General features: G+C 58.0%; 2 protein-coding genes across 2 annotated transcripts; one reads left to right on the top strand and one right to left on the bottom strand.

Moving 5' to 3' along the window:
* Positions 1–1,049: 1,049 nt before the first annotated feature.
* On the top strand, positions 1,050–8,405 carry LOC135460490 (zinc finger protein 768-like). Its single transcript, XM_064737351.1, has 2 exons — positions 1,050–1,092; positions 3,428–8,405. The coding sequence occupies exon 2, from the start codon at positions 3,436–3,438 to the stop codon at positions 5,152–5,154; it is 1,719 nt and encodes a 572-aa protein (XP_064593421.1). The 5' UTR covers positions 1,050–1,092; positions 3,428–3,435; the 3' UTR covers positions 5,155–8,405.
* A 2,073-nt stretch (positions 8,406–10,478) lies between these two features.
* Positions 10,479–23,006, bottom strand: LOC135460487 (scavenger receptor cysteine-rich domain-containing group B protein-like). The gene is made up of 16 exons (XM_064737344.1): positions 22,906–23,006; positions 21,228–21,281; positions 20,967–21,020; positions 20,822–20,875; positions 20,639–20,690; positions 19,930–20,002; positions 19,308–19,631; positions 18,847–18,857; positions 18,585–18,693; positions 17,854–18,183; positions 16,393–16,520; positions 14,298–14,493; positions 12,871–13,212; positions 11,795–12,238; positions 10,795–10,896; positions 10,479–10,579 (listed from the first exon to the last, which is right to left on the bottom strand). The coding sequence occupies exons 1-16, from the start codon at positions 23,004–23,006 to the stop codon at positions 10,479–10,481; spliced, it is 2,475 nt and encodes an 824-aa protein (XP_064593414.1).
* Positions 23,007–27,798: the final 4,792 nt, after the last annotated feature.

Below are 27,798 nucleotides of genomic sequence, written 5' to 3'. Positions count from 1 at the left end.
AATCCCCTATTTTGGGGGGCAAATCCCTGATTTTTGGGCTTGAATCAGATTTTTGGCGGGAAATCTACAATTTGGGGATTAATTCCCGATTTTTGGGGTGAAATCCCCGAATTTTTGCAACTAAATCTCCGGTTTTGGGGGTGAAATTCCAGATTTTTGGGGGTGAAATCCTCGATTTTTGGGGTTCAATGCCCTGATTTTTTGGGGGTGAAATCCCCCATTTTTCAGGACAAATTCCCGATTTTTCGGGTGAAATCCCCAATTCTTGGGGTTAATTCCCGAATTTTGGGATTAAATCTTCGATTTTTGGGGGGAAATCTCAGATTTTTGGGGCTAAATCCCCAATTTTTTTGCTTCAATTCCCAATTTTTCTGGTGAAATTCCTCAACTTTTGGGGTTAAATCCCCGATTTTTGGCCGGAAATTCCCAGTTTTGGGGTTAAATTCCCGATTTCTGGGGTTCAATCCCCGAATTTTTGGGGTTACATCCCAAATTTTTTAGGTGAACTCCCCGATTGTTTTTGGCTTCAATCCCCGATTTTTGGGGCGAAATCCCCGAATTTTTGGCAGGAAATTTCAAGTTTTTGGGGTTCATTTCCCGATTTTGGGGGTGAAATCCCCGATTTTAGGGTTAAATCCTCGATTTTTGGGGTGAAATATTCCAATTTTGGGCTTTCAAATCCCTTTTTTTTGGGGGGGGAGGGGTTCAATCCCCGATTTTTGGAGTAAAATTCAAAATTTTTGGGGTTCAGTTCCCGAATTTGGAGTTAAATCCCCGATTTTGTCCTTCAGTTCCGAAGTTTCGAGGTTTCACATCCCGGATTTTTGGGGTTTAAATTCCCGATTTTGGTGTTAAATCCCCAATTTTGCGGGGTTCCATCTCAAATTTTGGCGGGAACCTCCCGATTTTTGGCGGGAACCCCCCGATTTTTGGCGGGAACCCCCGATTTTGGGCTCCGTTTCTCCCCAAAATTCCCTTTTCAATCTCCCCCAATCCCCTCCCAGTTCCCGCTCAGGCCCCGCCCATTCCGGCGGTGACGTCATCGCGCGCGAACGCGACCGGAAGTGGCTCCGGGGGCGGCGGCGGCGCCCGGTGAGAAACTGGGAGGGAATTGGGATAAACTGGGATGGAATTGGGATGGACTGGGATGGACTGGGATAAACTGGGATGGACTGGGAGGGACTGGGATGGGATTGGGATGGATTGGGATAAACTGGGATGGACTGGGATGGACTGGGATGGACTGGGACAAACTGGGATGGGATTGGGATGAGATTGGGATAAACTGGGATGGACTGGGATAAACTGGGATGGACTGGGATGGACTGGGATAAACTGGGATGGGATTGGGATAAACTGGGATGGACTGGGATAAACCGGGATGGGATTGGGATAAACTGGGATAAACTGGGATAAACTGGGACAAACTGGGATGGGATTGGGATAAACTGGGATGGACTGGGATGGAATTGGGATGGACTGGGATGGACTGGGATGGGATTGGGACAAACTGGGATGAGATTGGGATAAACTGGGATAAACTGGGATGGACTGGGATGGGATTGGGACAAACTGGGATAAACTGGGATGGACTGGGAGGGACTGGGGCCGTTCCCAAGTGGATCCCGAATCCCAAATCCCGAATTTTTTTGGAGATCCCAAATCCCAATCCCGGAGATCCCCGAGAGGATCCCGAATCCATCCCGAGGGATCCCAGATTCCCAAATCTGATCCCAAATTCCCAAATCTGATCCCAAATTCCAGCCCAGGGAGTTCCCAAATCCCCAAATTCCACCTCAGGGGATCCCAAATCCCAAAATCCCAACCCAGGGGAATTCACAAATCCCAAATTTTTGGGGCCTCTTTGTTGGCATCAAAATTCCTGGAATTCCGATCCTGGATTTTGGGGCTTTGGGGTTTCGCAGTTTTGGGATTTGAGGATTTTGGGGATTTTGGAATTTTGGGATTTTGGGGCCTCCTCGGAGCTATCGGAATTCCCCAAATTCCGATCCCAGATTTTGGGATTTGGGGTTTTTTTAATTTGGGATTTTGGGATTTGGGGATTTCTGGGAATTTGGGAATTTTTGGGGATTTGGGATTTTGGGGATTTGGGGATTTTGGGGCCTCCTCAAAGCCATCAGAAGTCCCAAAATTCTGATCCCAAATTTTGGGATTTTTTGGGCCTCCATGACGACAGAATTCCCAAAATTCCACTCCCAGATTTTGGAGGTTTGGGCCTTTTCAATGACTTTGGAATTCCCGGAATTCTGATCCCAAATTTTGGGATTTTGGAGCCTGATGGTGGCATCAAAATTCCCAAAGTTCTGATCCCAGATTTCGGGATTTGGGGATTTTTGGGATTTGGGAATTTTTGAGGTTTTGGGAATTTGGGAATTTTGAGATTTTGGGTTTTTTGATTTGGGATTTTGGGGGTTTGGGATTTTTGGGATTTGGGAATTTTGGAGGTTTTGGGATTTGGGGGCCTGCTCGGAACCATCAGAATTCCCAAAATTCTGATCCCAAATTTTGGGATATTTTGGGGCTCTGTGGCATCAGAATTCCCAAAATTCCAATCCCAGATTTTGGGGTTTTGGGGCCTCTTCAATGACTGTGGAATTCCCGGAATTCTCATCACAAATTTTGGGATTTTGGAGCCTCGTGGTGACATCAAAATTCCCAAAATTCCGATCCCGGATTTTGGGGGTTTGAGATTTTGGAATTTTGGGGATTTAGGATTTGGAATTTTGGGGGTTTGGGATTTGGGATTTTCGGGATTTTGAGATTTAAGGATTGTGGAGTATTGGGAATTTGGAGATTTTGGGGCCTCTTTGAATCCCTCAGAATTCCCCAAAATCGTGATCCCACATTTTGGGATTTGGGGCCTCCTTGGAATTCCCAGAATTCCCATCCTGGATATTGGGGCTTTTTGGGCCTCTTCAATGACTTTGAAATTCCCGGAATTCTGATCCCAAATTATGGAATCCCAGATTATTTTGGGATCCCGGATTTTAGGATTCTGGGGTCCAGGATTATTTTGGGATTTTCGGAACCGCTCAAATTCTCTGGAATTCCCCAAATTTTTTTTGGTCTTTCCTGGGATTGTTCAAATCCCGAAGTTCCACCCAGAGGGGGATCCCCAAATCCATTCCTGGGGTTCCCCAAATCCATCCCAGAAAATTCCCAAAGGGATCCCCAAATCCATGAGGGGGATCCCCAAATTTCACTCAGGACATTCCCAAAGGGATCCCAAAATTCAACTCAAGGGATCCCCAAATCTCACTCAGGGAATTCCCAAAGGGATCCCCAAATCCATCCCAGAGAATTCCCAAAATCCATCCCTGGGAATTCCCGAGGGGATCCCCAAATTCAGCTCCAGGAGTTTCCCAGGGATCCCCAAATCCTCACCTGTCCCCACCCCCTTTTCCAGGTGCGACCATGGACGCCCCTTCCCCCTTTGCCCAGGTGATCCCTCACCTGTGTGAGGAGGAGGAGGAGGAGGAACCAGGTGAGGAGGAGGAGGAGGAGGAGGAGGAGCAGCCAGGTGAGGAGGAAGAAGAAGGACCAGGTGAGGAAGAAGAAGCAGGACGAGATGAGGAGGAAGAAGGAACAGGTGAGGAAGGAGCAGGTGAAGAACCAGGTGAGGAAGAACCAGGTGAGGAAGATCCAGGTGATGATGAAGAACCAGGTGAGGGAGATCCAGGTGATGATGAAGAACCAGGTGAGGAAGATCCAGGTGATGATGAACCAGGTGATGATGAAGATCCAGGTGATGATGAAGATCCAGGTGAAGAGGATCCAGGTGACGATGACGACGAAGATCCAGGTGACGATGACGATGACGATGAAGGCCACCACCACCACCCAGGTGCCTCCCTCCAGACACGCCCCTCCTCCCGCCGGCCCCGCCTTTACCTGCGGCCACGCCCACCCCTGGCCGAGCCCGGCCCCTCCCACCTGCAGCTCCCCTGGCCCCGCCCACCCGGAGCCCCGCCCTCCCCTGAGCCAGGTGAGGCCGCCACGCCCGCCTTCGTGCAGCTCATCGACGAGCGCGGCGTCTACTCCACGGCCAAGCTGGTGCTGGGCGGGCGCTCAGGTGCGCCCCAAAACGGGGATGATGATGATGATGAGGATGAGGAAGGCGCCGCAGGTAAGGAGGAAGACGAGGACCAGCAGGACCTCGCCGCCCACCTGGAGATCCGCCAGGTGATCGTGGCCGACAAACCCTTCCAGTGCCCCGCCTGCCACAAGAGCTTCAAGCGCACCTGGGAGCTGCTGAGCCACCAGGTGGTGCACACCGAGGCGCGCCCCTTCACCTGCCACCTGTGCCGCGCCACCTTCAAGCGCCACTCGGACTTCAAGAGCCACGCCCTGGTGCACACCGAGGAGCGGCCGCACCGCTGCGACCTCTGCGGGAAGCGCTTCAAGCGCTCCTCCAACCTGCAGGAGCACCGCCGCACCCACAGCGGCCACCGCCCCTTCACCTGCGCCAGGTGCGCCAAGGCCTTCAAGACGCCCTACGAGCGCCAGCGCCACGCCCTCACCCACCTGGCCGCCTCCGAGGGGGCGCCGCTGCGCTGCTCCGAGTGCGGCAAAGCCTTCCCGGCCGCCAACGCGCTGCTGCTGCACCGGCGCCGCGGCTGCCGCGACAAACCGCACGCCTGCGGCGTCTGCGGCAAGCGCTTCGCCTACGGCCACTCGCTCAAGGTGCACGAGCGCGTGCACACCGGCGACCGCCCCTTCCGCTGCGCGCTCTGCGGCAAGGCCTTCAAGCAGAGCAACGCGCTGGCCTCGCACGCGCGCGTGCACACGGGCGAGCGCCCCTTCGCCTGCCGCACCTGCGGCAAGGCCTTCAAGCAGAGCTCCTACCTGGCCGTGCACCAGCGCGCGCACACGGGCGAGCGGCCCTACGCGTGCGAGGCGTGCGGCAAGGCCTTCGCGCGGCCCTCGCTGCTGCTGCAGCACCGCCGCGTGCACAGCGCCGCGCGGCCGCACCAGTGCCGCCACTGCCACAAGTTCTTCAAGGACCTGGCCTACCTGGCCGTGCACGAGAAGGTGCACACGGGCGAGACGCCCTACAAGTGCGGCGTGTGCGCCAAGGGCTTCGCGCACCCCTCCAACCTGCTGCAGCACCAGCGCGTGCACCGCGACACCTGAGAGGGGTCACCTGGGCAGGTGAGGGGCACGGAAAGGCGTGGCGGTGTCACCTGAGCCCCGTGGACGAAGCCCCAGGTGAGAGGACTCGGTACCTGTGAGCCCGGACAGGTGTGGACCCCAAAAATTGCGTTTGGACCCCAAAAAGGTGTGGTGGTAACACCTGGACAGCGACACCTGAGCCCCAGGTGTGGGAACCCCAGAACTCCATCCCAGCACAGGTGTGGACCCCAAAAAGCTTCACCTGCAACACCTGGACAGTGACACCTGAGCTCCATGTTTAGGAGCCACAGATCTGCACACCTGGACAGGTGTGGACCCAAAAAATTGCGTTTGGACCCCAAAAAGGTGTGGCAGGAACACCTGGACAGCGACACCTGAGCCCCAGGTATGGGAACCCCAGATCTATGACCCAGGACAGGTGTGGACCCCAAAAATCTCCTGTGGATCCCAAAAAGGTGTTGCAGGAACACCTGTATAGGTGTGGACCCCAGACATTGAGTTTGGACCCCAGAAAGGTGTGGTGGTAACACCTGGACAGTGACACCTGAGCCCCAGGTGTGTAAACCCCAGAACTGCGCACCTGGACAGGTGTGGTGTCTTCACCTGGAGCACCTGAGCCCCATGGATGAAGCCCCAGGTGAAAGGAGTCGGTACCTGTGAGCCCGGACAGGTGTGGACCCAAAAATTGCGTTTGGACCTCAGAAAGGTGTGGCAGGAACACTTGGACTGCAACACCTGAGCTCCATGTTTAGGAGCCACAAATCTGCACACCTGGACAGGTGTGGACCCCAAACATTGAGTTTGGACCCCAGAAAGGTGTGGTGGTAACACCTGGACAGTGACACCTAAGCCCCAGGTGTGGAAACCCCAGAACTGCACACCTGGACAGGTGTGGTGTCTTCACCTGGAGCACCTGAGCCCCGTGGATGAAGCCCCAGGTGGAAGGACTCGGTACCTGTGAGCCCGGACAGGTGTGGACCCCAAAAATTGCGTTTGGACCTCAAAAAGGTGTGGCAGGAACACCTGGACAGGTGTGGACCCCAAACATTGAGTTTGGACCCCAGAAAGGTGTGGTGGTAACACCTGGACAGTGACACCTGAGCCCCAGGTGTGGAAACCCTGAATCTCCATCCCAGCACAGGTGTGGAACCTGAAACCTCACACCTGGACAGGTGAGGGGCACGGAAAGGTGTGGCGGTGTCACCTGAGCCCCGTGGATGAAGCCCCAGGTGGAAGGACTCGGTACCTGTGAGCCCGGACAGGTGTGGACCCCAAAAATTGCGTTTGGACCCCAAAAAGGTGTGGCAGGAATACCTGTACAGGTGTGGACCCCAAACATTGAGTTTGGACCCCAAAAAGGTGTGGTGGTAACACCTGGACTGCAACACCTGAGCCCCAGGTATGGGAACCCCAGAACTCCATCCCCGCACAGGTGTGGACCCCAAAAAGCTTCACCTGCAACACCTGGACAGTGACACCTGAGCTCCATGTTTAGGAGCCACAGATCTGCACACCTGGACAGGTGTGGACCCCAAAAATTGAGTTTGGACCCCAAAAAGGTTTGGCAGGAACATCTGGACAGTGACGCCTGAGCCCCAGGTGTGGAAACCCCAGAAATGCGCACCTGCACAGGTGTGGACCCCAAAAATCTCAGAAGAACCCAAAAGCTTCACCTGCAACACCTGGACAGGTGTGGTGTCTTCACCTGGAGCACCTGAGCCCCGTGGATGAAGTCCCAGGTGGAAGGACCCAGTACCTGTGAGCCCGGACAGGTGTGGACCCAAAAATTGTGTTTGGACCTCAAAAAGGTGTGGTGGTAACACCTGGACTGCAACACCTGAACCCCAGGTATGGGAACCCCAGAACTCCATCCCCGCACAGGTGTGGACCCCAAAAAGCTTCACCTGCAATACCTGGACAGTGACACCTGAGCTCCATGTTTAGGAGCCACAGAACTGTACACCTGGACAGGTGTGGATGTCAAAAATTGAGTTTGGACCCCAAAAAGGTGTGGCAGGAACACCTGGACAGGTGTGGACCCCAAACATTGAGTTTGGACCCCAAAAAGGTGTGAGGGTAACACCTGGACAGTGACACCTGAGCCCCAGGTATGGGAACCCTGAATCTCCATCCCAGCACAGGTGTGGAACCTGAAACCTCACACCTGGACAGGTGAGGGAACCCCGGACCTGCACACCTGGACAGGTGTGGACCCCAAAAGCTGCACCTGCAACACCTGGACAGCGACACCTGAGCCACAGGTGAGGGGACCCCAGATCTGCACACCTGGACAGGTGTGGACCCCAAAAATCTCCTGTGGACCCCAAAAAGGTGTGGCAGGAACACCTGGACAGCAACACCTGAGCCTCAGGTGAAGGCACCTCAGCCAGGTGTGGACACCAAATTCTGCAACACCTGGACAGTGACACCTGAGCCTCAGGATGGGGCAGGGGCACACCTGGATGGGCACACCTGGATGGGGCGGGGCCTTCCCAGGACCTGGATTTTCCCTCTTGGACAATGGGACAGGGACAGCTCACCTGGGCACACCTGAGCTCACCTGAACACACCTGGGCACATTTGGGACACACTTGAGCGCACCTGAAGTCACCTAAACACACCCAGGCACACCTGAGCACATCTGGGGCTCACCTGGGCACACCTGAGCTTACCTGGGCACACCTGGGGCACACCTGAACACACCTGGAGCACACCTGAGCTTACCTGGGCACACCCGGGGCACACCTGAGCACACCTGGGGCTCACCTGGGCACACATGAGCTCAGCGGGGGCACACCTGAGTTCACATGAACACACCTGAGCCCACCTGGGCACACCTGGGGCACACCTGAGCTCACGTGGGACACACCTGAACTAATCTGGGCACACCTTGGACATACCTGGGCTCACCTGGGGGCACACCTGAGCTCACCTGAACACACCTGGGGCACACCTGAGCTTATCTGGGGCACACCTGAGCTCATTTGAGCATACCTGGGACACCCTTGACCACACCTGAACACACCTGGGACACACCTGAGCTCAACTGGGGCACACCTGAGCTCACCTGGGCACACCTGAGCCCACCTATGGCACACCTGAACACACCTGGGACACACCTGAGCTCAACTGGGGCACACCTGTGCTCACCTGTGCTCACCTGTCGCCCCTTTCCGGGCGGTTCTGTAGCGCTGGGGGTGGGCGGGGCACACCTGGATCACTCATTAAAGGATCATTCATTGATGACGTCATCGCCGGTCTCACCTGAGTCTCACCTGGAGCTGCGGGGGCGGAGTCAGTGGACAGGTGTGTGTGTGGGGGGAAATCCCACAAAATTCACACCTGGAGGGGTTTGGGCCTCCCAAAATTCACACCTGTCACACCTGGAGGGGTGGGGGACCCCAAAATTCACACCTGAGGGGGTTGGGGATTCCCAAAATTCACACCTGGAGAGGAAGAACCTCCCAAAATTCACACCTGGAGGGGTTTGGACCTCCCGAAATTCACACCTGTCTCACCTGGAGGGGGTTGGGATTCCCAAAACTCACACCTGGGGTGTTTGGGGACACCTGAGATTCACACCTGGACAGGTGGAGACCTCCCGAATTCACACCTGGAAAACAAGAACCTCCCAAAATTCACACCTGGAGGGGGTGAGCACACCTGAGATTCACACCTGTCACACCTGGAGGGTTTGGGGATTCCCAGAATTCACACCTGGAGAACAAAGACCTCCCAAAATTCACACCTGTCACACCTGGAGGGGGTTGGGATTCCCAAAATTCACACCTGGAAAACAAGAACCTCCCAAAATTCACACCTGGAGGGGGTGAGCACACCTGAGATTCACACCTGTCACACCTGGAGGGGGTGGGGATTCCCAAAATTCACACCTGGAAAACAAGAACCTCCCAAAATTCACACCTGGAGGGGGTGAGCACACCTGAGATTCACACCTGTCTCACCTGAGGGGATTTGGGATTCCCAAAATTCACACCTGGAGAGCAAGAACCTCCCAAAATCCACACCTGGGTGGGTGGGAACACCTGAGATTCACACCTGGAGGGATTGGGGCATCCCGAAATTCACACCTGGGACACCTGGAGGGGGTGGGGAACCCAAAAATCCACACCTGGAGGGGATGAGCACACCTGAGATTCACACCTGTCACACCTGGAAGAACAGGAGACCCCAAAGTTCACACCTGGAGGCTCCGGACGCCATTTTTTTATTTATTCACCTGCCCAGGTGTGCGGGGACACCTGAGCTGCCAAAGGGGGGGGGGAGGGGCCAGGTGAGGGTTCCAGGTGAGGAGTCCAGGTGAGGATTTGCAGGTGACATCCAGGTGAGAAGGACCAGTGGAGATTCCAGGTGAGAGCGGCCAGGTGAGGGAATCCAGGTGAGGTTCAAGTGGGAAGTTCAGGTGAGGATTCCAGGTGAGAGAATTCCAGGTGAGGTTCAGGTGAGAGCAGCCAGGTGAGGGATTCCAGGTGAGAGATTCCAGGTGAGAATTCCAGGTGAGAGCAGCCAGGTGAGGGAATCCAGGTGAGAGTGGCCAGGTGAGGTTCAGGTAAGAAATTCCAGGTGAGGGAATCCAGGTGAGGGAATCCAGGTGAGGTTCAAGTGGGAAGTTCAGGTGAGGATTCTAGGTGAGAGAATTCCAGGTGAGGCTCAGGTGAGAGCAGCCAGGTGAGGATTCCAGGTGAGGTTCAGGTGAGGGATTCCAGATGAGAGATTCCAGGTGAGAGCGGCCAGGTGAGGTCCAGGTGAGGATTTGCAGGTGAGGATTCCAGGTGAGGCTCAGGTGAGAGCAGCCAGGTGAGAGGAACCAGGTGAGGAGTCCAGGTGGGATTCAAGGTGAGAAGGACCAGGTGAGGATTCCAGGTGAGAGGAGCCAGGTGAGAATACCACGTGAGGTTCAGGTGAGAGGTTCCAGGTGAGAGCGGCCAGGTGAGGTTCAGGTGAGAGATTCCCGGTGAAGATTCAGGTGAGAACTCCAGGTGGATATTCCAGGTGAGAGCAGCCAGGTGAGGGATTCCAGGTGAGAAGGACCAGGTGAGAATTGATGAGGTTCAGGTGAGGTTCAAGGTGAGAACGATCAGGTGAGAGGTTCCAGGTGAGAGATCCCAGGTGAGGATTTGCAGGTGAGGATTCCACATTCGAGTGAGAGGTTCCAGGTAAGAGCGGCCAGGTGAGGTTCAGGTGAGAGGTTCCAGGTGCCAGGTGAGCCCCACCAGGTGAGTTCCAGGTGAATTCCAGTCCCCAGGTGAGCCCGTCCAGGTGAGTTCCAGGTGAGGATTTCAGGTGGGCTCCTCCAGGTGAGCTCAGGGGGCGTCGTCCATCAGCTGCAGCTCCTCCCCCTGGCCAGGTGAGCTCCTCCTGGGCAGGTAAATGGCGCCGGGGGCCCTTGGGGCGTCCAGGTGAGCTGGGGACACACCTGGGGTCACCTGGGGTCACCTGGGGACCCCTGAGGACACCTGAGGACACCTGGACACACCTGGGGATGGGGACACACCTGGGGACACACCTGGGACACACCTGGGGACACACCTGGGGATGGGGACACACCTGAAGACACCTGGGGACACCTGGGGACACCTGGGGACACCTGGGGCCATTGGGGACACACCTGGGACTCACCTGGGACACACCTGGCCCGCAAGGTGAGCCAGAGCAGGGCCCCGCCCAGTGACGTCATCAGCACCAGCAGCGCCACCAGGTAGGAGCAGGAGGGGGCAGCACCTGGGGACAGGTGAGGGAGCGGGGGGAGACGTCACACCTGTCCTCACCTGTCCTGGTTTAAGCTGTCACACCTGGCCTGGCTCCTCTCACCTTTCCTGATTTCTCACCTTTGGCCCCTCCCCCTCTCCCCACCTTTAGCCCCTCCCCTTCACCTTTGGCCCCTCCCCCTCTCCCCACCTTTAGCCCTCTCCTCCCTGTCCCTACCTGTGGCCCCTCCCCCTCCATTAGCCTCCCCTCCTTGCCCCTCCCCCCACTTTTAGTCCCTCCGCTTTGGCCCCTCACCTGTAGCCCCTCCCCCACCTCTGGCTCCTCCTCCACACCTTTGGCCCTTCCCCCTCCCATAGCCCCTCCCCCCTTAGCCACCTTTAGCCCCTCCCCCACTCCCTGCTACTTTGGCCCTCACCTCCCCCCCCATTTCCCCTCCCCACACCTTGGCCCTCCCCCCCACTTAGTCCCTCCCCCCACCTTCCCTCCCCTTTAGCCCCTCCCCCCTCACCTGCTGCCCCTCCCCACACCTGTCCCATACTTTTAGCCCTCCCCCCTCACCTGGAGCCCCTCCCCCACCTCTGGCTCCTCCCCTTCCACCCTTTGGCCCTCCCCCTCCCATTTGCCATCCCCTTAGCCCCTCCCCACCTTTGGCTCCTCCTCCACACCTTCCTCCCCTCTCCCCCCTCCCCTTCCCCCCCATTTAGCCACTCCCTTAGCCCTCCCCCTCACTGGCTCAACATTGGCCCCTCCCCCTCCCATTTATCCCCTCCCCCCTCACCATTGGCCCCTCCCCCCACTTTTCGCCCCTCCCCCTCCCTTTGGCCCCTCCCCCCATAGCCCCTCCCCTCACTTTGCCCTCTCCCCTCCCATTGGCCCCCCTCCTTGCCTCTTCACCCCCCCCCCCGCTCACCTTTGGGCATCTCACACCTGAGCTCGGCCGCCGCCCCCCCTGCGCAGGTGCCCGGCCCCGCCCCCTCCTGCAGGCACTCGGCCAGGTGCGCCTCGGAGCCGTCACAGGTGAGGCCGGACAGGTAGAGCTGCCCCTGCGCCAGGTGGGGCTGCTCCGACAGGTGAGGCTGGGCCAGGTGAGGCTCCGACAGGTGAGGCTCGGCCAGGTGAGGCTGGGCCAGGTGAGGCTCCTGTCCCGCCAGGTGAGGTCGCTGCTCGTCCAGGTGCGGCCCCGCAGGTGCGCTGAGGGCGGGGCCGCAGCCCAGCTGCCGGCACAGCACCTGCGCCTCGGGCAGCCCCCAGGTGAGGCCGCACACCTGCAGCCAGGTGCGGTTCAGCAGCACCTGCACCTGCCCCGAGCAGGGCCCGGCCCCGCCCCGCAGCCGCACCTGGGGGGGATCCGCACCTGGGGGGGGAGGGGACACGGGGTCAGGGGGGCGGGGACGGGGGGGACAGGTGAGCGCACCTGGGGACAGGTGGGGACACCTGGGGGACACCTGAGCTCACCTGTGCTAATCTGAGCACACCTGGGGACACCTGAGCTCACCTGAACCCACCTGAGTTAATCTGAGCACACCTGAGCTCACCTGGGGTACCTGGGCTCACCTGAACCTATCTGAGCTCATCTGAGCACACCTGGGGGCACCTGAGCTTACCTGAGCACACCTGAACCAACCTGTGTTACCTGAGCACACCTGGGAGCACCTGGGGGCACCTGGGGACACCTGAGCATATCTGAGCACACCTGGGCACACCTGGGGACACCTGAGCTCACCTGAACACACCTGTGTTACCTGAGCACACCTGACCTGAACTGAGCTCACCTGCGCACACCTGTCCATGCTCACCTGCGCACACCTGCGCACACCTGTGCTCACCTGCGCTCACCTGTCCCTCACCTGTTCACACCTGCGCACACCTGTCCATGCTCACCTGCGCACACCTGTGCTCACCTGCGCTCACCTGTCCCTCACCTGTTCACACCTGCACACACCTGTCCATGCTCACCTGCGCACACCTGCGCACACCTGTGCTCACCTGCACACACGGCCGCCGCGTTCTCCTCGTGCCCGCAGCCGCTCTCCCCCCAGCCGCCGTGCTCGCACCTGTCCAAGGTGAGCTCCTCACCTGTGCAGCGCACCCGGCCCAGCCACACCGGGCCCTCACCTGTCCCGAACGCGCCACGCCCGGGTGCGGCCAGGGCGGGGCCGCAGCGCACCTGGCGGCAGGTGACGCGCGCGGCCGCCAGGTCCCAGGTGCGCCCGCACACCGAGCCCCACCTGCCCAGGTGCAGCACCTCGACCCGCCCGGCGCACCTGTGCGGGCCCCCGGCCAGGCGCACCTGGGGAGGGGGGGACGGCGCAGGTGAGGGGGGCGGGGCTGTGGAGAGACAGGGGAGAGAGCAACAGGTGAGGGGTGGACAGGTGAGACAGGTGAGACAGGTGAGGGATGGACAGGTGAGACAGGTGAGGGACAGGTGAAGGGAGGGACAGGTGAGGGACAGGTGAGCACCTGGGACAGGTGAGGGGATGGAGGGACAGGTGAGGGACAGGTAAAGGGATGGAGAGGTGAAGGGAAACAGGTGGGAAGGGACAGGTGAGTGAATGGACAGGTGAGGGGATGGACAGGTGAGACAGGTGAGGGGTGGACAGGTGAGTGAATACACAGGTGACAGGTAAAGGGATGGACAGGTGTGGAACAGCTGAGGGTGAGGGGTTGTGGAGAGACAGGTACAGGTGAGACAGGTGAGGGGCAGGCAAAGGGATGGGCAGGTGAGGGGAAACAGGTGAGAGCATGGGGGGACAGGTGAGGGATTGACAGGTGAGGGTAGGGACAGGTGAGGGATGGACAGGGTACAGGTGAGGGACAGGTGAGTGATTGGACAGGTGAGCATCTGGAACAGGTGAGGGTGTGGGGAAACAGGTGAGGGACAGGTAATGGATGGGCAGGTGTGGCACAGGTGAGACAGGTGAGGAATGGACAGGTGAGGGATGTTGAGGGATGGACAGGTGACAGGTGAGGGTGAGGGGGGAGGGGCTGTGGAGAGACAGGTGAGAGATGGACAGGTGAGAACCTGAGACAGGTAAGGGGATGGACAGGGGAAAGGTGAGGGTGGATGGGGACAGGTGAGGGGATGGACAGGTGAGGAACAGGTGAGTGAATGGACAGGTGAGGGGATGGACAGGTGAGGGGGACAGGTGTGGGACAGGTGAGGGGATGGACAGGTGAGGGATGTACAGGTGAGGAACAGGTGAGGGATGGACAGGTGAGGGACAGGTGAAGAGGAACAGGAGAGGGGATGGGGGGTCAGGTGAGGGATGGACAGGTGCTCACCTGCCCTCACCTGCCCTCACCTGTCTGTCCCCACCTGTCCCACCTGTCGGTGCTCACCTGTCCCACCTGTCCCCACCTGTCCCACCTGTCCATGCTCACCTGTCCCACCTGTCCCACCTGTCGGTGCTCACCTGCGCACTCCACGGCCGCGTCCCGCTCGTGCCCGCAGGTGTTCCTGCCCCAGGGGGGGGCGGGGCACTGCCCCAGGTGCCGCTCGCTGCCCGCGCAGGTGAGGTCGCTCAGCCACACCTGGCCGGAGCCACGCCCGAACCGCGCCCCGCCCGGGGCCGACAGCGCCCGGCCACAGCCCAGCTGGTGACACACCACCTGCGGACAGGTAACACACCTGTGGGACAGGTAAACACACCTGGGGACAGGTAACACACCTGGGGGACAGGTAAAGACACCTGAGTGACACTGAATACGCCTGGGGGACAGGTAAATACAGGTGAGTGAGATACACACACCTGTGGGACAGGTAAACACACCTGGGGACAGGTAACACACCTGGTGAGCCAGGTAAACACACCTGGGGGACAGGTAAATACACCTGAGTGAGATACACACACCTGGGGGACAGGTAAACACACCTGGGGGACACTGAATACACCTGGGGACAGGTAAGCACACCTGGGGGACAGGTAACACACCTGTGGGACAGGTAAACACACCTGGGGACACTGAATACACCTGGGGACAGGTAAATACAGGTGAGTAACACTGAATACACCTGCGGACAGGTAAATACACCTGAGTGAGATACACACACCTGTGGGACAGGTAAACACACCTGGGGGACAGGTAACACACCTGAGTGACACTGAATACACCTGGGGGACAGGTAAATACACCTGAGTGAGATACACACACCTGGGGGACAGGTAACACACCTGGTGAGCCAGGTAAGCACACCTGAGTGACATTGAATACACCTGCGGACAGGTAACACACCTGTGGGACAGGTAAACACACCTGGGGACAGGTAAACACACCTGGTGAGCCAAGTAAACACACCTGGGGGACACTGAATACACCTGGGGACAGGTAACACACCTGGGTCAGCCCAGGGACACACCTGAGTGAGCTAAACACACCTGAGTGACATTGAATACACCTGGGGACAGGTAACACACCTGGGGGACAGGTAACACACCTGGTGAGCCAGGTAAACACACCTGGGGGACACTGAATACACCTGGGGACAGGTAAATACAGGTGAGTGACACACACACACCTGGGGGACAGGTAACACACCTGGTAAGCCAGGTAAACACACCTGGGGGACAGGTAAATACAGGTGAGTGACATTGAACACACCTGGGGGACATTGAATACACCTGGGTGATACACACACCTGAGTGACATTATAACACACCTGTGGGACAGGTAAACACACCTGGGTAACATTAAATACACCTGGGGACTGGTAAATACACCTGGATGAGAGACCTTAAACACACCTGAATAAATACACCTGTGGGACAGGTAACACACCTGGGTGAGCCAGGGAATACACCTGTGAGACATTAAACACACCTGGGGGCAGGTAAACACACCTGAGTGACACTAAATATACCTGGGTGACCCTAAACACACCTGGGGACAGGTAACACACCTGGGGACAGGTAACACACCTGGGTGACCCCAAGCACACCTGGCCTCTCTCAGGGATACCCCTGAGCTCACCTGGGCATCCCCAGGGCTCACCTGTGCCCCCCTTACCCTCACCTGTGCTCACCTGTGCCCCCCTTACCCTCACCTGTGCTCACCTGGGCTCACCTGGGCATCGCTCAGGTCCCACCTGAGCCTGCCCCACCCTCACCTGTGCTCACCTGTGCTCACCTGTGCTCACCTGTCCCAACCTGTCCCCTCACCTGTGCCACCTGTGCTCACCTGTGCTCACCTGTGCTCACCTGTCTCACCTGTGCTCACCTGTCCCAACCTGTCCCCTCACCTGTGCCACCTGTGCTCACCTGTGCCACCTGTGTTCACCTGTGCTCACCTGCACTCACCTGTCCCCTCACCTGTCCTCACCTGTGCTCACCTGTGCAGCCCCTCAGGACCTGCCCCAGCCTCACCTGTGCTCACCTGTGCTCACCTGTCCTCACCTGTGCTCACCTGTGCTCACTTGTCCTCACCTGTGCTACCTGTGCTCACCTGTGCTACCTGTGCCACCTGTCCCACCTGTCCCCCCTTACCCTCACCTGTCCCCACACCTGTGCTCACCTGGGCGTCGCTCAGGTCCCACCCGCGGTCGCAGACGCTGCCCCAGCGCCCCTCGTGCAGCACCTCCACCCTACCTGCGCACAGGTGAGGCCCGGCCGCCAGGCGCACCGCACCTGAGCTGGAGTTACCTGCGGGACACGCACAGGTGAGGGGCACGCACAGGTGAGGGGCATGGACAGGTGAGGGGCATGGACAGGTGAGGGGCACGCACAGGTGAGGCTCACCTGGGACCCCAGCGACAGGTGAGGCTCACCTGGGCTGGGGTTACCTGGGGGGGTCTGGACAGGTGAGACTTGGCATAAAGGAGGCCCCGCCTCACCTGTGCATGGCACACCTGTGCTCACCTGTGCTCACCTGAGCACAGCCCGGCTGCACACACACCTGCGCACACCTGTCCGCACTCACCTGCGCACATCTGTCCTCACTCACCTGTGCACTGCACACCTGTGCCCACCTATGCACACACCTGCACACACCTGTCCACACCTCACCTGTGCACACCTGTCCATATCACACCTGTCCCTATCACACCTGTACACACCTGTGCACACACCTGTCCCTGTCACACCTGTCCCTGTCACACCTGTCCCTGTCACACCTGTCCATATCACACCTGTACACACACCTGTCCATACCACACCTGTCTCACCTGTCCGCACTCACCTGCGCAGATCACAACTGTACACACCTGTGCACACACCTGTCCATATCACACCTGTCCATATCACACCTATGCACACCTGTCCATATCTCACCTGTCTCACCTGCACAGGTCACGCCTGCATCCTCCCCGTGGTGGCAGTTGTGGCTGCACACCTGTCCCTGTCACACCTGTCCCTATCACACCTGTACACACCTGTACACACACCTATCCCTGTCACACCTGTCCATATCACACCTGTGCACACACCTGTCCCTACCACACCTCTCCATATCACACCTGTACACACCTGTGCACACACCTGTCCATATCACACCTGTCCATATCTCACCTGTCTCACCTGTCCGCACTCACCTGCGCAGATCACACCTGTCCATATCGCCCCTGTGCACACACCTGTCCATATCACACCTGTCCCTGTCACACCTTGCACACACCTGTCCATATCCACCTGTCGTCTCACCTGCGCAGATCACACCTGTATCACACCTGTGCCACACCTGTCCATATCACACCTGTACCTCCACCTGTCCCGCACTCACCTGCCGATCACACCTGTACACACCTGTGCACACACTTCCCTGTCACACCTGTCAATCACCCTGTGCACACACCTGTCCATATCACACCTGTCCCTGTCACACCTGCGCAGATCACACCTGTACACACCTGTGCACACACCTGTCCATATCTCACCTGTACCCTCACCTGTCCGCACTCACCTGCGCAGATCACACCTGTACACACCTGTGCACACACCTGCCCATATCTCTCCTGTCTCACCTGTCCGCATGTCTCACCTGCGCAGATCACACCTGCGTCCTCCCCGTGGTGGCAGTTGTGCTCCCCCCACGCCCGGTGCGCGCACCTGAAGAAGTCTGGCTCCTCCCCCGTGCAGGTGACGTCATCCAGCCAGATGGGCCCCGCCCCCCGGCCGTACCTGGCCGCACCTGGCGCCTCGAGGGCGGGGCCGCAGCCCAGGTGCGCGCACAGCACCCGCGCCTGCCGCAGCCCCCAGGTGTCGTCGCACACGGTGCCCCACAGGTGCGCCCGCAGCACCTCCACCCGCCCCGCGCACCTGTCGGGCGCACCTGAGAGGCGCACCTGGGGCGGGGCCGGCACCGCCGACACTGCGGGGGAGGGGAGAGGGGGCGTTACCGGGGACAGGTGAGGGGTCAGGGTTACCTGTGACAGGTGAGGGGTCAGGGTTACCTGGGGACAGGTGAGGGACAGGTGAGGGACAGGTGAGGGGTCAGGGTTATCTGGGGACAGGTGAGGGACAGTGTTGGGAGGTCAGGGTTACGGGGACAGGTGAGGGGTCGGGTTACTGGGAAAGGTGAGGGACAGGTGTGTGAGGGTGTAGGGGTCACCTGGGACAGGTGAGGGGTCAGGGTTACCTGGGGACAGGTGTGGGCAGGGACAGGTGAGGGACAGGACAGGTAGTGGGGCAGGTGATGGGGGTCTGGGTTACCTGGGGGTTACCTGGGGGTTACCTGGGAAAGATGAGGGCAGGTGAGGGGGTCAGGGTTACCTGGGGGCAACCTGGACAGGTGTGTGGGCGGGTACCTGGGGTACCTGGGGCACCGGGGGGCACTGGGTGGCACCTGGGGGCACTGGGCACAGGTGAGGGTCGGGGTTACCTGGGACAGGTGTGGACAGGTGTGGGGGAATCAGGGTTACCTGGGGGGTACCATGGGACAGGTGAGGGGTTCAGGATTAACCTGGGCACGATGTGGGACAGGACGGGTGAAGGACAGGACAGGTGTGGGACAGGTGAGGAGAGTCAGGGTTACCTGGGGGTTACCTGGGGACAGGTGTGGGGGGGCTCAGGGTTACCTGGGGGGCACCTGGGGGGTACCTGGGACAGGTGAGGGGGTTGGGGTTACCTGGGCACAGGTGAGGGGGTCAGGGTTACCTGAGACAGGTGAGGGGTTTAGGATTACCTGGACACAGGTGAGGAGTATAGGATTACCTGGGACAGGTGAGGGGGTCAGGGTCACTTGGGCACAGGTGAGGGGGTCGGGGTTACCTGGGACAGGTGTGGGGTTTAGGATTACCTGGGACAGGTGTGGGACAGCTCACCTGAGCTCACCTGTCCCTCCCCTTCACACACCTGAGCTCACCTGTCCCTCTCCTTCACACACCTGTGCTCACCTGTGCTCACCTGAGCTCACCTGTGCTCACCTGTCCTCACACACCTGTGCACATCTGAACTCACCTGAGCTCACCTGAGCTCACCTGCCCCATGTCTCACCTGCGCACGCGGCTCCCGCATCCTCGGCGTGGTTGCACCTGTGCTGCCCCCAGGTGTGCCCGGGGCACTGCGCCAGGTGCTCCTCGGTGCCCGCGCACCTGAGCCCGTCCAGCCAGATGGGCCCCGCCCCCTGCCCGAACTGCGCCGCCCCCGGCGCCCAGAGGGCGGGGCCGCAGCGCACCTGGCGGCAGGTGACGCGCGCGGCCGCCAGGTCCCAGGTGTCGTCGCACACCGAGCCCCACCTGCCCGCGTGGAACACCTCGACGCGCCCGGCGCACCTGTGCGGGCCCCCGGCCAGGCGCACCTGGCCCTCCACGGGCTCACCTGGCGGGGCAATGGGACAGGTGAGGGCACCTGGGCACCAGGGACACACCTGGGTGTGCCACAGATTCACCTGAGCACTCCAGGGATTCACCTGGGCACCCAATGGAGACAGGTGAGGTCACCTGGGCAGGTGAGCACACCTGGGCATGCCAGGGATTCATCTGAGTGCCCAATAAGGACAGGTGAGTTCACCTGGAGGCACCAGGAGATCACCTGGGCACCCAATGGGGTCAGGTGAGCTCACCTGGGCACACGGAACATGGACAGGTGAGCTCACCTGGGCATGCCAGGGGCTCACCTGGGCACCCAATGGAGACAGGTGAGGTCACCTGGAGGCACCAGGAGCTCACCTGAGCACTCCAGGGGCTCACCTGGGCCACAGAACATGGACAGGTGAGCTCACCTGGGCACCCAATGGGGCTTACCTGGGCACCCAATGGAGACAGGTGAGGGCACCTGGCCCTCCAAGAGCTCACCTGGGTGCCCAACATGGACAGGTGAGCTCACCTGGAGGTGCTACAGGCTCACCTGGGCATGCCAGGGGCTCACCTGGGCACCCACAGGAGACAGGTGAGTCACCTGGGCAGGTGAGCCACCTGGGCATGCCAGGGATTTCACCTGGGCCCAAAAGGACAGGTGAGCACTGATGGCACCATGAGCTCACCTGGGCACCCAATGGGGCTCACCTGGGCACCCAATGGGGACAGGTGAGCTCACCTGGGCACCAAGAGCTCACCTGAGCCACAGAACATGGACAGGTGAGCTCACCTGGAGGTGCTACAGGCTCACCTGGGCATGCCAGGGATTCACCTGGGCACCCAATGGGGACAGGTGAGCTCACCTGGCCCTCCAAGGGCTCACCTGGGGGGGGACAATGGGGACAGGTGAGCACACCTGGGCACCAGGAGCACACCTGGGCACCCAATGGGGCTCACCTGGGCACCAAGAGCTCACCTGAGCCACAGAACATGGACAGGTGAGCTCACCTGGAGGTGCTACAGGCTCACCTGGGCATGCCAGGGGCTCACCTGGTTGCCCACCAGGGACAGGTGAGCACACCTGGGCAGGTGAGCACACCTGGGCATGCCAGGGATTCACCTGGGTGCCCAATAAGGACAGGTGAGCTCACCTGGAGGCACCAGGAGATCACCTGGGCACACCTGGAGCTCACCTGGGCACCAAGGACTCACCTGAGGATTTCAGGGTCGCACCTGAGGGTGTCATGGCCGTACCTGGGGGCACACCTGGGACACAGAACACAGACAGGTGAGCTCACCTGGGCACCAGGAGCTCACCTGGGCACACCTGGAGCTCACCTGGGCACCAAGGACTCACCTGAGGGTTTCAGGGTTGCACCTGAGGGTGTCATGGCCGTACCTGGGGTCACACCTGGAACACAGAACAGGAACAGGTGAGCTCACCTGGGCACCCAATGGAGACAGGTGAGCTCACCTGGGCATGCCAAGGGCACACCTGGGCACCCAATGGGGCTCACCTGGGCATCCAACAGGGACAGGTGAGCTCACTGGGCACCCAACAGCGACAGGTGAGCTCACCTGGGCACACCTGGGGCTCACCTGGGCACCAAGGACTCACCTGAGGGTTCCGGGGTCGCACCTGAGGGTGTCATGGCCGTACCTGAGGGCACACCTGGAACACGGAACAGGGACAGGTGAGCTCACCTGGGCATACCTGGGGCACACCTGTGCATGCCAGGGGCTTACCTGAGTGTGGAGAGCCCAGAGGTCTCACCCGGCCCCTCCCCCTCACCTGGCCCCTCCCCCCTCACCTGGCCCCTCTCCCCTCCCCCAGCCCCTCCCCCTTCCCGGCCCCTCCCCCACTCACCGCAGAGCCCCCACAGGTGCAGCAGCAGCCCCAGGTGAGCCCCCAGGTGAGGGGGGCCCCCAATCCTCATGGCAGGTGAGGGGCTCAGGTGAGTCCAGGTGGGCTCAGGTGGGCTCAGGTGGGTCCAGGTGAGTCCAGGTGAGTCCAGGTGAGCTCAGGTGAGCTCAGGTGAGTCCAGGTGAGTCCAGGTGGGTCCAGGTGAGCTCAGGTGAGGTCTCAGGACAGGCTGATCTGGGCCACAGGTGAGGGGTGATCAGACAGGTGAGGGAGGGGACAGGACAGGTGAGGGGGATGGGACAGGTGAGTGTTGGCCCAGTGGTTTAGGATCCCCCCCCCCCACACCTGAGCCAGGTGTGCCCCCCAGGTGTGTCCCCACCCCCAGGTGTGCCCAGGTGTCCCAAAGTATCCCCAGGTGCCTACAGGTGACTCCCAGGTGTGTCCACATCCTCAGGTGTGCCCAGGTGACCCCAGGTGTCTCCCAGGTGCCCCCAGGTGTTCCCAGGTGTGCCCCCAGGTGTGCCCAGGTGTGCCCATTCCCCCCCAGGTGTGCCCCCCCCAATGTCTCCACCTGTTGAGCGTTACCTGCCCCCTTCCCCAGGGGTCCGCGTGTCCCCCCAGGTGAGCGTTACCTGTCCGCCCCAGGTGCCCCCAGGTGCCCCCAGGTGCCTTCAAGTGCGGCCCCAGGTGTCCCCCTGTCCCCAGGTGTCCATTACCTGTCATCCCCAGGTGTGCCCAGGTACCCCCAGGTGTGTCCCAGGTACCCCCAGGTGCCCCCGGCCCCCCCTCTCCCCAGGTGTCCCTCACCTGTCCCCCTCCGGTGTCTCCGTTTCCGTTCCCGCAGCGGCTCTGAACAAACCCCGCCCCTCCCCCCCCCCGTGACCCCTGAGGTGACCCCGGGGCGGGGCGGGGTCAGCCGAGGGGGCGGGGTCAGATGAGAGGAGGGGCGGGGTCACGTGGGGAAGGGGGCGGGGTCAGCAGGGGGAGGGGTGACATTGGAGAAGGGGCGGGGTCAGCTGTGGGAAGGGGCGGGGTTGCGAGGGGGCGGGGTCACCTGGAAAGGGGAGGGGCGAGGTCAGTTGGGGTGGGGGCAGTGGACAAGGGGGAGGGGTCACGTGGGAAAAGGGGCGGGGTCAGCTGAAGTGAGGGGCGGGGTCACAGTGTAGAAAGGGCGGGGTCTGCTGGGGGAGGGGTTATATTGAGGGGGGCGGGGTCACGTGGGGGTGGAGCCACGGCGGGGGCGGGGTCATGGAGGGAGGGGTCCCGGTATGGGGGAGGGGCCACCTGAAGGGGGCGGGGTCACGGGGGAGGGGTTATATTGAGGGGGCGGGTCACGTGGGGGGGACTCACGGCGGGGGCGGGGTCATGGGGAGGGGTCACCTGAAGGGGGCGGGGTCACGTGGGGAGGGGTCACGTGGGGGCCCCTCCCCACGGGGTGGGGGGAGGGGTCACCGGGAGGGAAAGGGGGCGGGGTCCCGGCATGGGGGAGGGGCCAGCTGAAGGGGGCGGGGCCTCGGTCTCACCTGCGGCCATGGCGGCTCCAGGTGCGCTCACCTGGGGCCTCCTGGGGCTGCTGCACCTGCCCGGTGAGTGACGTCATCGGGGGGGGCAGGGGAGGGGGGGTTTGACCCAAAATTGGGGGATTTTAGCCCAAAAAAACTGGGGATTTTATCCCAAAATTCAGAGATTTTATCCCAAAATTGAAGGAGTTTATCCCAAAAATTTTGGGTATTTTATCCCCAAAAAATGAGGGAATTTTATCAAAAAAATTGGGGGTTTTATCCCCAAAATTCAGAGATTTTATCCTAAAATTGGGGGGGGGGGGGTTTATCCCAAAAAAATCGGGAATTCTACCCCAAACTGGGGAGGGGGGGTTATCCCAAAATTGGGGGATTTTAGCCCAAAAAAATCGGGGATTTTATACCAAAATTGGAAGAGATTATCCCAAAAATTTCGGGTATTTTACCCCCCCAAAATTAGGGAATTTTATAAAAAAAATTGGGGGTTTTATCCCCAAAAATTCAGAGATTTTTATCCCCAAAATTCAGAGATTTTATCCTAAAACTGGGGGGGTTTATCCCAAAAAATTCAGGGACCAAAATGTGGGAATTTAATCTCAAAATCCTGGGGGATTTGAGTCCAAAATTCGAAAATTTCCACTAAAATTCGGGTATTTAATCCCCCAAAATTCAGGAATTTTATCTCAGAATTGGAGGATTTTATCCCAAAAACTTCAGGGCGTTGAGCCCAAATTTTTGGGGATTTTATCAAAAATTTTTTTTCCAAATTTGGGGGCTTTCATCCCTAAAAATTCGGGGATTTTATTCCTCAAAAAATTCAGGATTTGGGGCCAAAATTCAGGGATTTTATCCTAAAATATGGGGGGATTTGTGTCCGAAATTTGAGGATTTCATCCCAAAAAACTGGGGGGGTTGATCCCAAAAAATCAGGGATTTTATGCCAAAATTTGAGGCTTTTATCAAAAAAAAATTGAGGGTTTTAGCCCAAAATTGGGGGATTTTATCCCAGAAAATTCCGGATTTGGGGCCAAAATTCAGGGATTCTATACTCAAAAATCGGGAATTTCCACCCCAAAATTCAGGGATTTGATCCCGCCAAAAAATCAGGATTTGGGGCCAAAATTGGGGGACTTTTATCCCAAAATTCAGGGATCATATCCCAAAAAAATTTGGGGGGCTTCATCTCAAAAAATTCAGGGATTTTAATAAAAAAAATCCAGAATTTTATTCCAGCTTTTGGGGATTTTATACCAAAAAAATCGGGAATTTTATCCCAACAAATTCCATATTTGGGGCCAAATTTTGAGGATTTTTTTCCAAAAAATTCTGGATTTTGGGGGATTCTGGAATTGGGGGATTTAATTTTAAAAAATCAGGATTTGCTCCCAAATCTCAGGGATTTTATTCCAAAAAAATTGGAGATTTTATTCCAAAAAATCGAGGTACTTTATCCCAAAATTCCCTTTTTTTACCCTAAAATTCAAGATTTTTTTCCCAAAATTCCCATTTTTTTGCCCCCATTCCCCTCCCCCCTTCCCAAATTCCGGGAATTTCCCTTTTCCCGCCCATTTTTTCCCGGGAATTTTGCCCCGCCCCCGCCCTTGGGCCCCGATCGATTTTTGGGGGCAAATTCCGCGATTTCGGGGCCCCCGCGCGACCTTCGGCCCCTCCCGGATCCCGAATTCCCGAAATCCCGAATTTCCCAGAATTCCCCATTCCCCTCCCCCTCCCCATTCCCCCTTTTTTCCCAATTTTTCCCAAATTTTCCCGATTTTTCCCCAATTTTTCCCAAATTTTCCCAGTTTCACCCCTATTTTTCTCCCCTATTTTTCTCCTTCTTTCCCCCATTTTGTCACAAATTTTGTACAATTTTCACAATTTTTCTCCTCCCCTCCCCCATTTTCCCTACTTTTCTCCATTTTTCCCGATTTTCCCTGATTTTTCCCAAATTTTCCAAATTTCCCCCTGATTTTTCCCCTCCTTTCCCCACAATTTTTCCACAATTTTCAAAATTTTTCTCCTCATTTTCCCCCGATTTTTCCCAAATTTTTCCCAATATTTCCCCTTCTTTTACCCAACTTTTCACCAAATTTTCCCGATTATTTTCTTCAAAATTTTCCTGGTTTTTTCCTGATTTTTCTCCTCCTTTTTCCCAATTTTTCCACAAATTTTTCCCAATTTTTCTCCTTCCTTCCCCCACTTTTCCCCCTTTTTCCTCGATTTTTTCCCCAATTTCCCCCCGATTTTTCTCCTTCTTTCCCCAATTTTCCCACATTTTTTCCCCAATTATCCCAATTTTTCTCCTCATTTTCCCCACATTCCCCCCCGATTTTTCCCAAAGTTTTCCCAATATTTCCCCTTCTTTTACCCAAATTTTCACCAAATTTTCTAATTTTTTTCTTCAAAATTTTCCTGATTTTTTTCCTGATTTTTCTCCTCCTTTTTCCCAATTTTTCTCTTTCCTTCCCCTCTTTTCTTCCAATTTTTCCACAATTTTTTCCCAAATTTTATCCGATTTTTCCCAATCTTTCTCCTCCCTTTCGCCATTTTCCCCCCAATTTTTTCCCATTTTTCCTTAATTTTCCTCCTCCTTTTTCCCAGTTTCCGTCCTTCCTTCCCCCACTTTTCCCCCTTTTTCTTCAATTTTTTCCCAAATTTTCCCAGATTTTCCCTTCCCTTTTCCCGGTTTTTTCCCCAATTTTTCACCTCCTTTTTCCCAGATTTTCCCACCATTTTTTTCCCACATTTTTTCCCGATTTTTCACAATTTTTCTCCTCCCTTCCTCCTTCCCCCTCCCCCCCCATTTCCAACCAATTTTTCCCAAATTTTCCCGATTTTCCCCCAGAATTCCGGGCTTTCCCCTCCCCCACTTTCCCCATTTTTTCCCAAATTTTTCCCACTTTTACCCCAATTTTCCCCCCTTTTTTCCTCAAATTTTCTTCTCTTTCCCAAGTTTTCCCATTTTTCCCAAAATTTTCTTTTCCTCTTTCCCACACTTTTCCCCAATTTTTCCCAATTTTTCCCCTCCCCGTCCCATTTTTCCCAATTTTTTCCCACTTTTTCTCAATTACCTCGATTTTTCCCAATTTTTCCCAAATTTTCTTCTCCCTTTCCCCAATTTTTCCCATTTTTCCCCTCTTTTTTTCCCATTTTCCTTCCCCTTTTTCCATTCCCCAAATCCCCTCACCTGGGCACACCTGGGCACACCTGGGCACACCTGGGCACACCTGTCCTGTACCTGACCCTTGCCCACCTCACCTGAGCTCACCTGTCCTTTCTCTTTCCCACAGGTGTGCTGTGCTCAGGTGAGTCTGAACAGGTGTGCGCAGGTGAGCACGGACAGGTGTGCACAGGTGAGCCCAGGTGTGCATGGACAGGTGTGCTCAGATATGGACAGGTGAGCACAGACAGGTGTGCACAGGTGAGTCTGAACAGGTGTGCTCAGGTGTGCACAGGTGAGCACGGACAGGTGTGCTCAGGAGGTGGACTTCAAGGTGGACAGGTGGCACAGGTGAGCATGGCAGGTGGCCAGGTGTGCACAGGTGTGCAGACAGGTGTGGCCAGGTGTGCACAGGTGACCACATAAGTGTACACAGTACGGACAGGTGAGCACAGGTGTGCATGGCAGTGACTAGTGTGCTCAGGTGAGCCAGGTGTGCTCAGGATGGACATGGACAGGTGTGCAGCACACAAGGTGTCTCAGTAACTGGACAGGTGTGCACAGGTGTGCTCAGGTGAGCTCAGTGCTGCAGGTGATGCACGGCAGGTGTGTCAGGTTGGACAGGCAGTGAGAGACAGGTGTGCCAGTACACATGGACAGGTGTGTCAGGTGTGTACAGGTGTGGGCGAGGTGTGTGGCAGGTGTGGCGCTGTGTCAGGCAGTGACAGTTCGCAGGGAGACATGGTGCAGGGTGCAGGTGACAGGTGGCAGGTGTTGCAGTGTGCGCTGGCAGGTGAGCAGGCGTGCTAAGGTGTGCCCAGGTGTCCCAGGTTGCAGGTGTGTCGTGTGTGCAGGTGTGCTCAGGTGTGCATAGGTGTGCTCAGGTGTGTGCAGGTGTGCTCAGGTGTGCGCTGTGCAGGTGAGCACGGACAGGTGGGACTGGACAGGTGTGCCCAGGTGTGCCCAGGTGTGCCCAGGTGTGTGCAGGTGTGCTCAGGTGTGCCCAGGTGTGCCCAGGTGTGCCCAGGTGTGCCCAGGTGTGCCCAGGTGTGTCACTCCCACCTTTCTCCCCCCCACAGGTGCTGATCCCCGGCTGCAGGTGCAGCCCCAGGTGTGGGCACAGGTGAATGAACAGGTGAGGGCACAGGTGAGGTGAATCCCCAGGTGAATGCCCAGGTAACAACACAGGTGTGCCCACAGGTGCACCCACACGGGGACGCCCAGGTGGAGCCGCAGGTGCTCTCACAGGTGGAGCCGCAGGTGCAACCCCAGGTGGGCGGCCGGGATCGGTTGAAGGTAAGGCCCCAGGTGTGCCCAGGTGTGCCCAGGTGTGCCCACAGGTTCTCCCAGTGCCCTCAGGTGCCCCCAGGTGTTCCCTCAGGTGTGTCTGTGGCTATTCCCAAATCCACCAGGTGCCCCCAGGTGCCCTCAGGTGTGCCCAGGTGTGTCTGTGGATATCCCCAGGTGCCCCCAGGTGTGCCCAGGTACCCTCGGGTGTGCCCAGGTGTGCCCCCAGTGCCCCTAGATGTGGTTCAGGTGACCCCAGGTGTGCCCAGGTGAGTACCAGGTGTGCCCTCGGGTACCCTCAGGTGACCCCTAGTGCCCCCAGGTGTGCCCAGGTGATGTAGATGCTCCCCCAGGTGTG

This window comes from Zonotrichia leucophrys, unplaced genomic scaffold (assembly GCF_028769735.1).
Source record: "Zonotrichia leucophrys gambelii isolate GWCS_2022_RI unplaced genomic scaffold, RI_Zleu_2.0 Scaffold_49_388800, whole genome shotgun sequence".
Taxonomy (NCBI): Eukaryota; Metazoa; Chordata; class Aves; order Passeriformes; family Passerellidae; genus Zonotrichia; species Zonotrichia leucophrys.
This window is presented reverse-complemented; position numbering and strand designations above follow the sequence as displayed.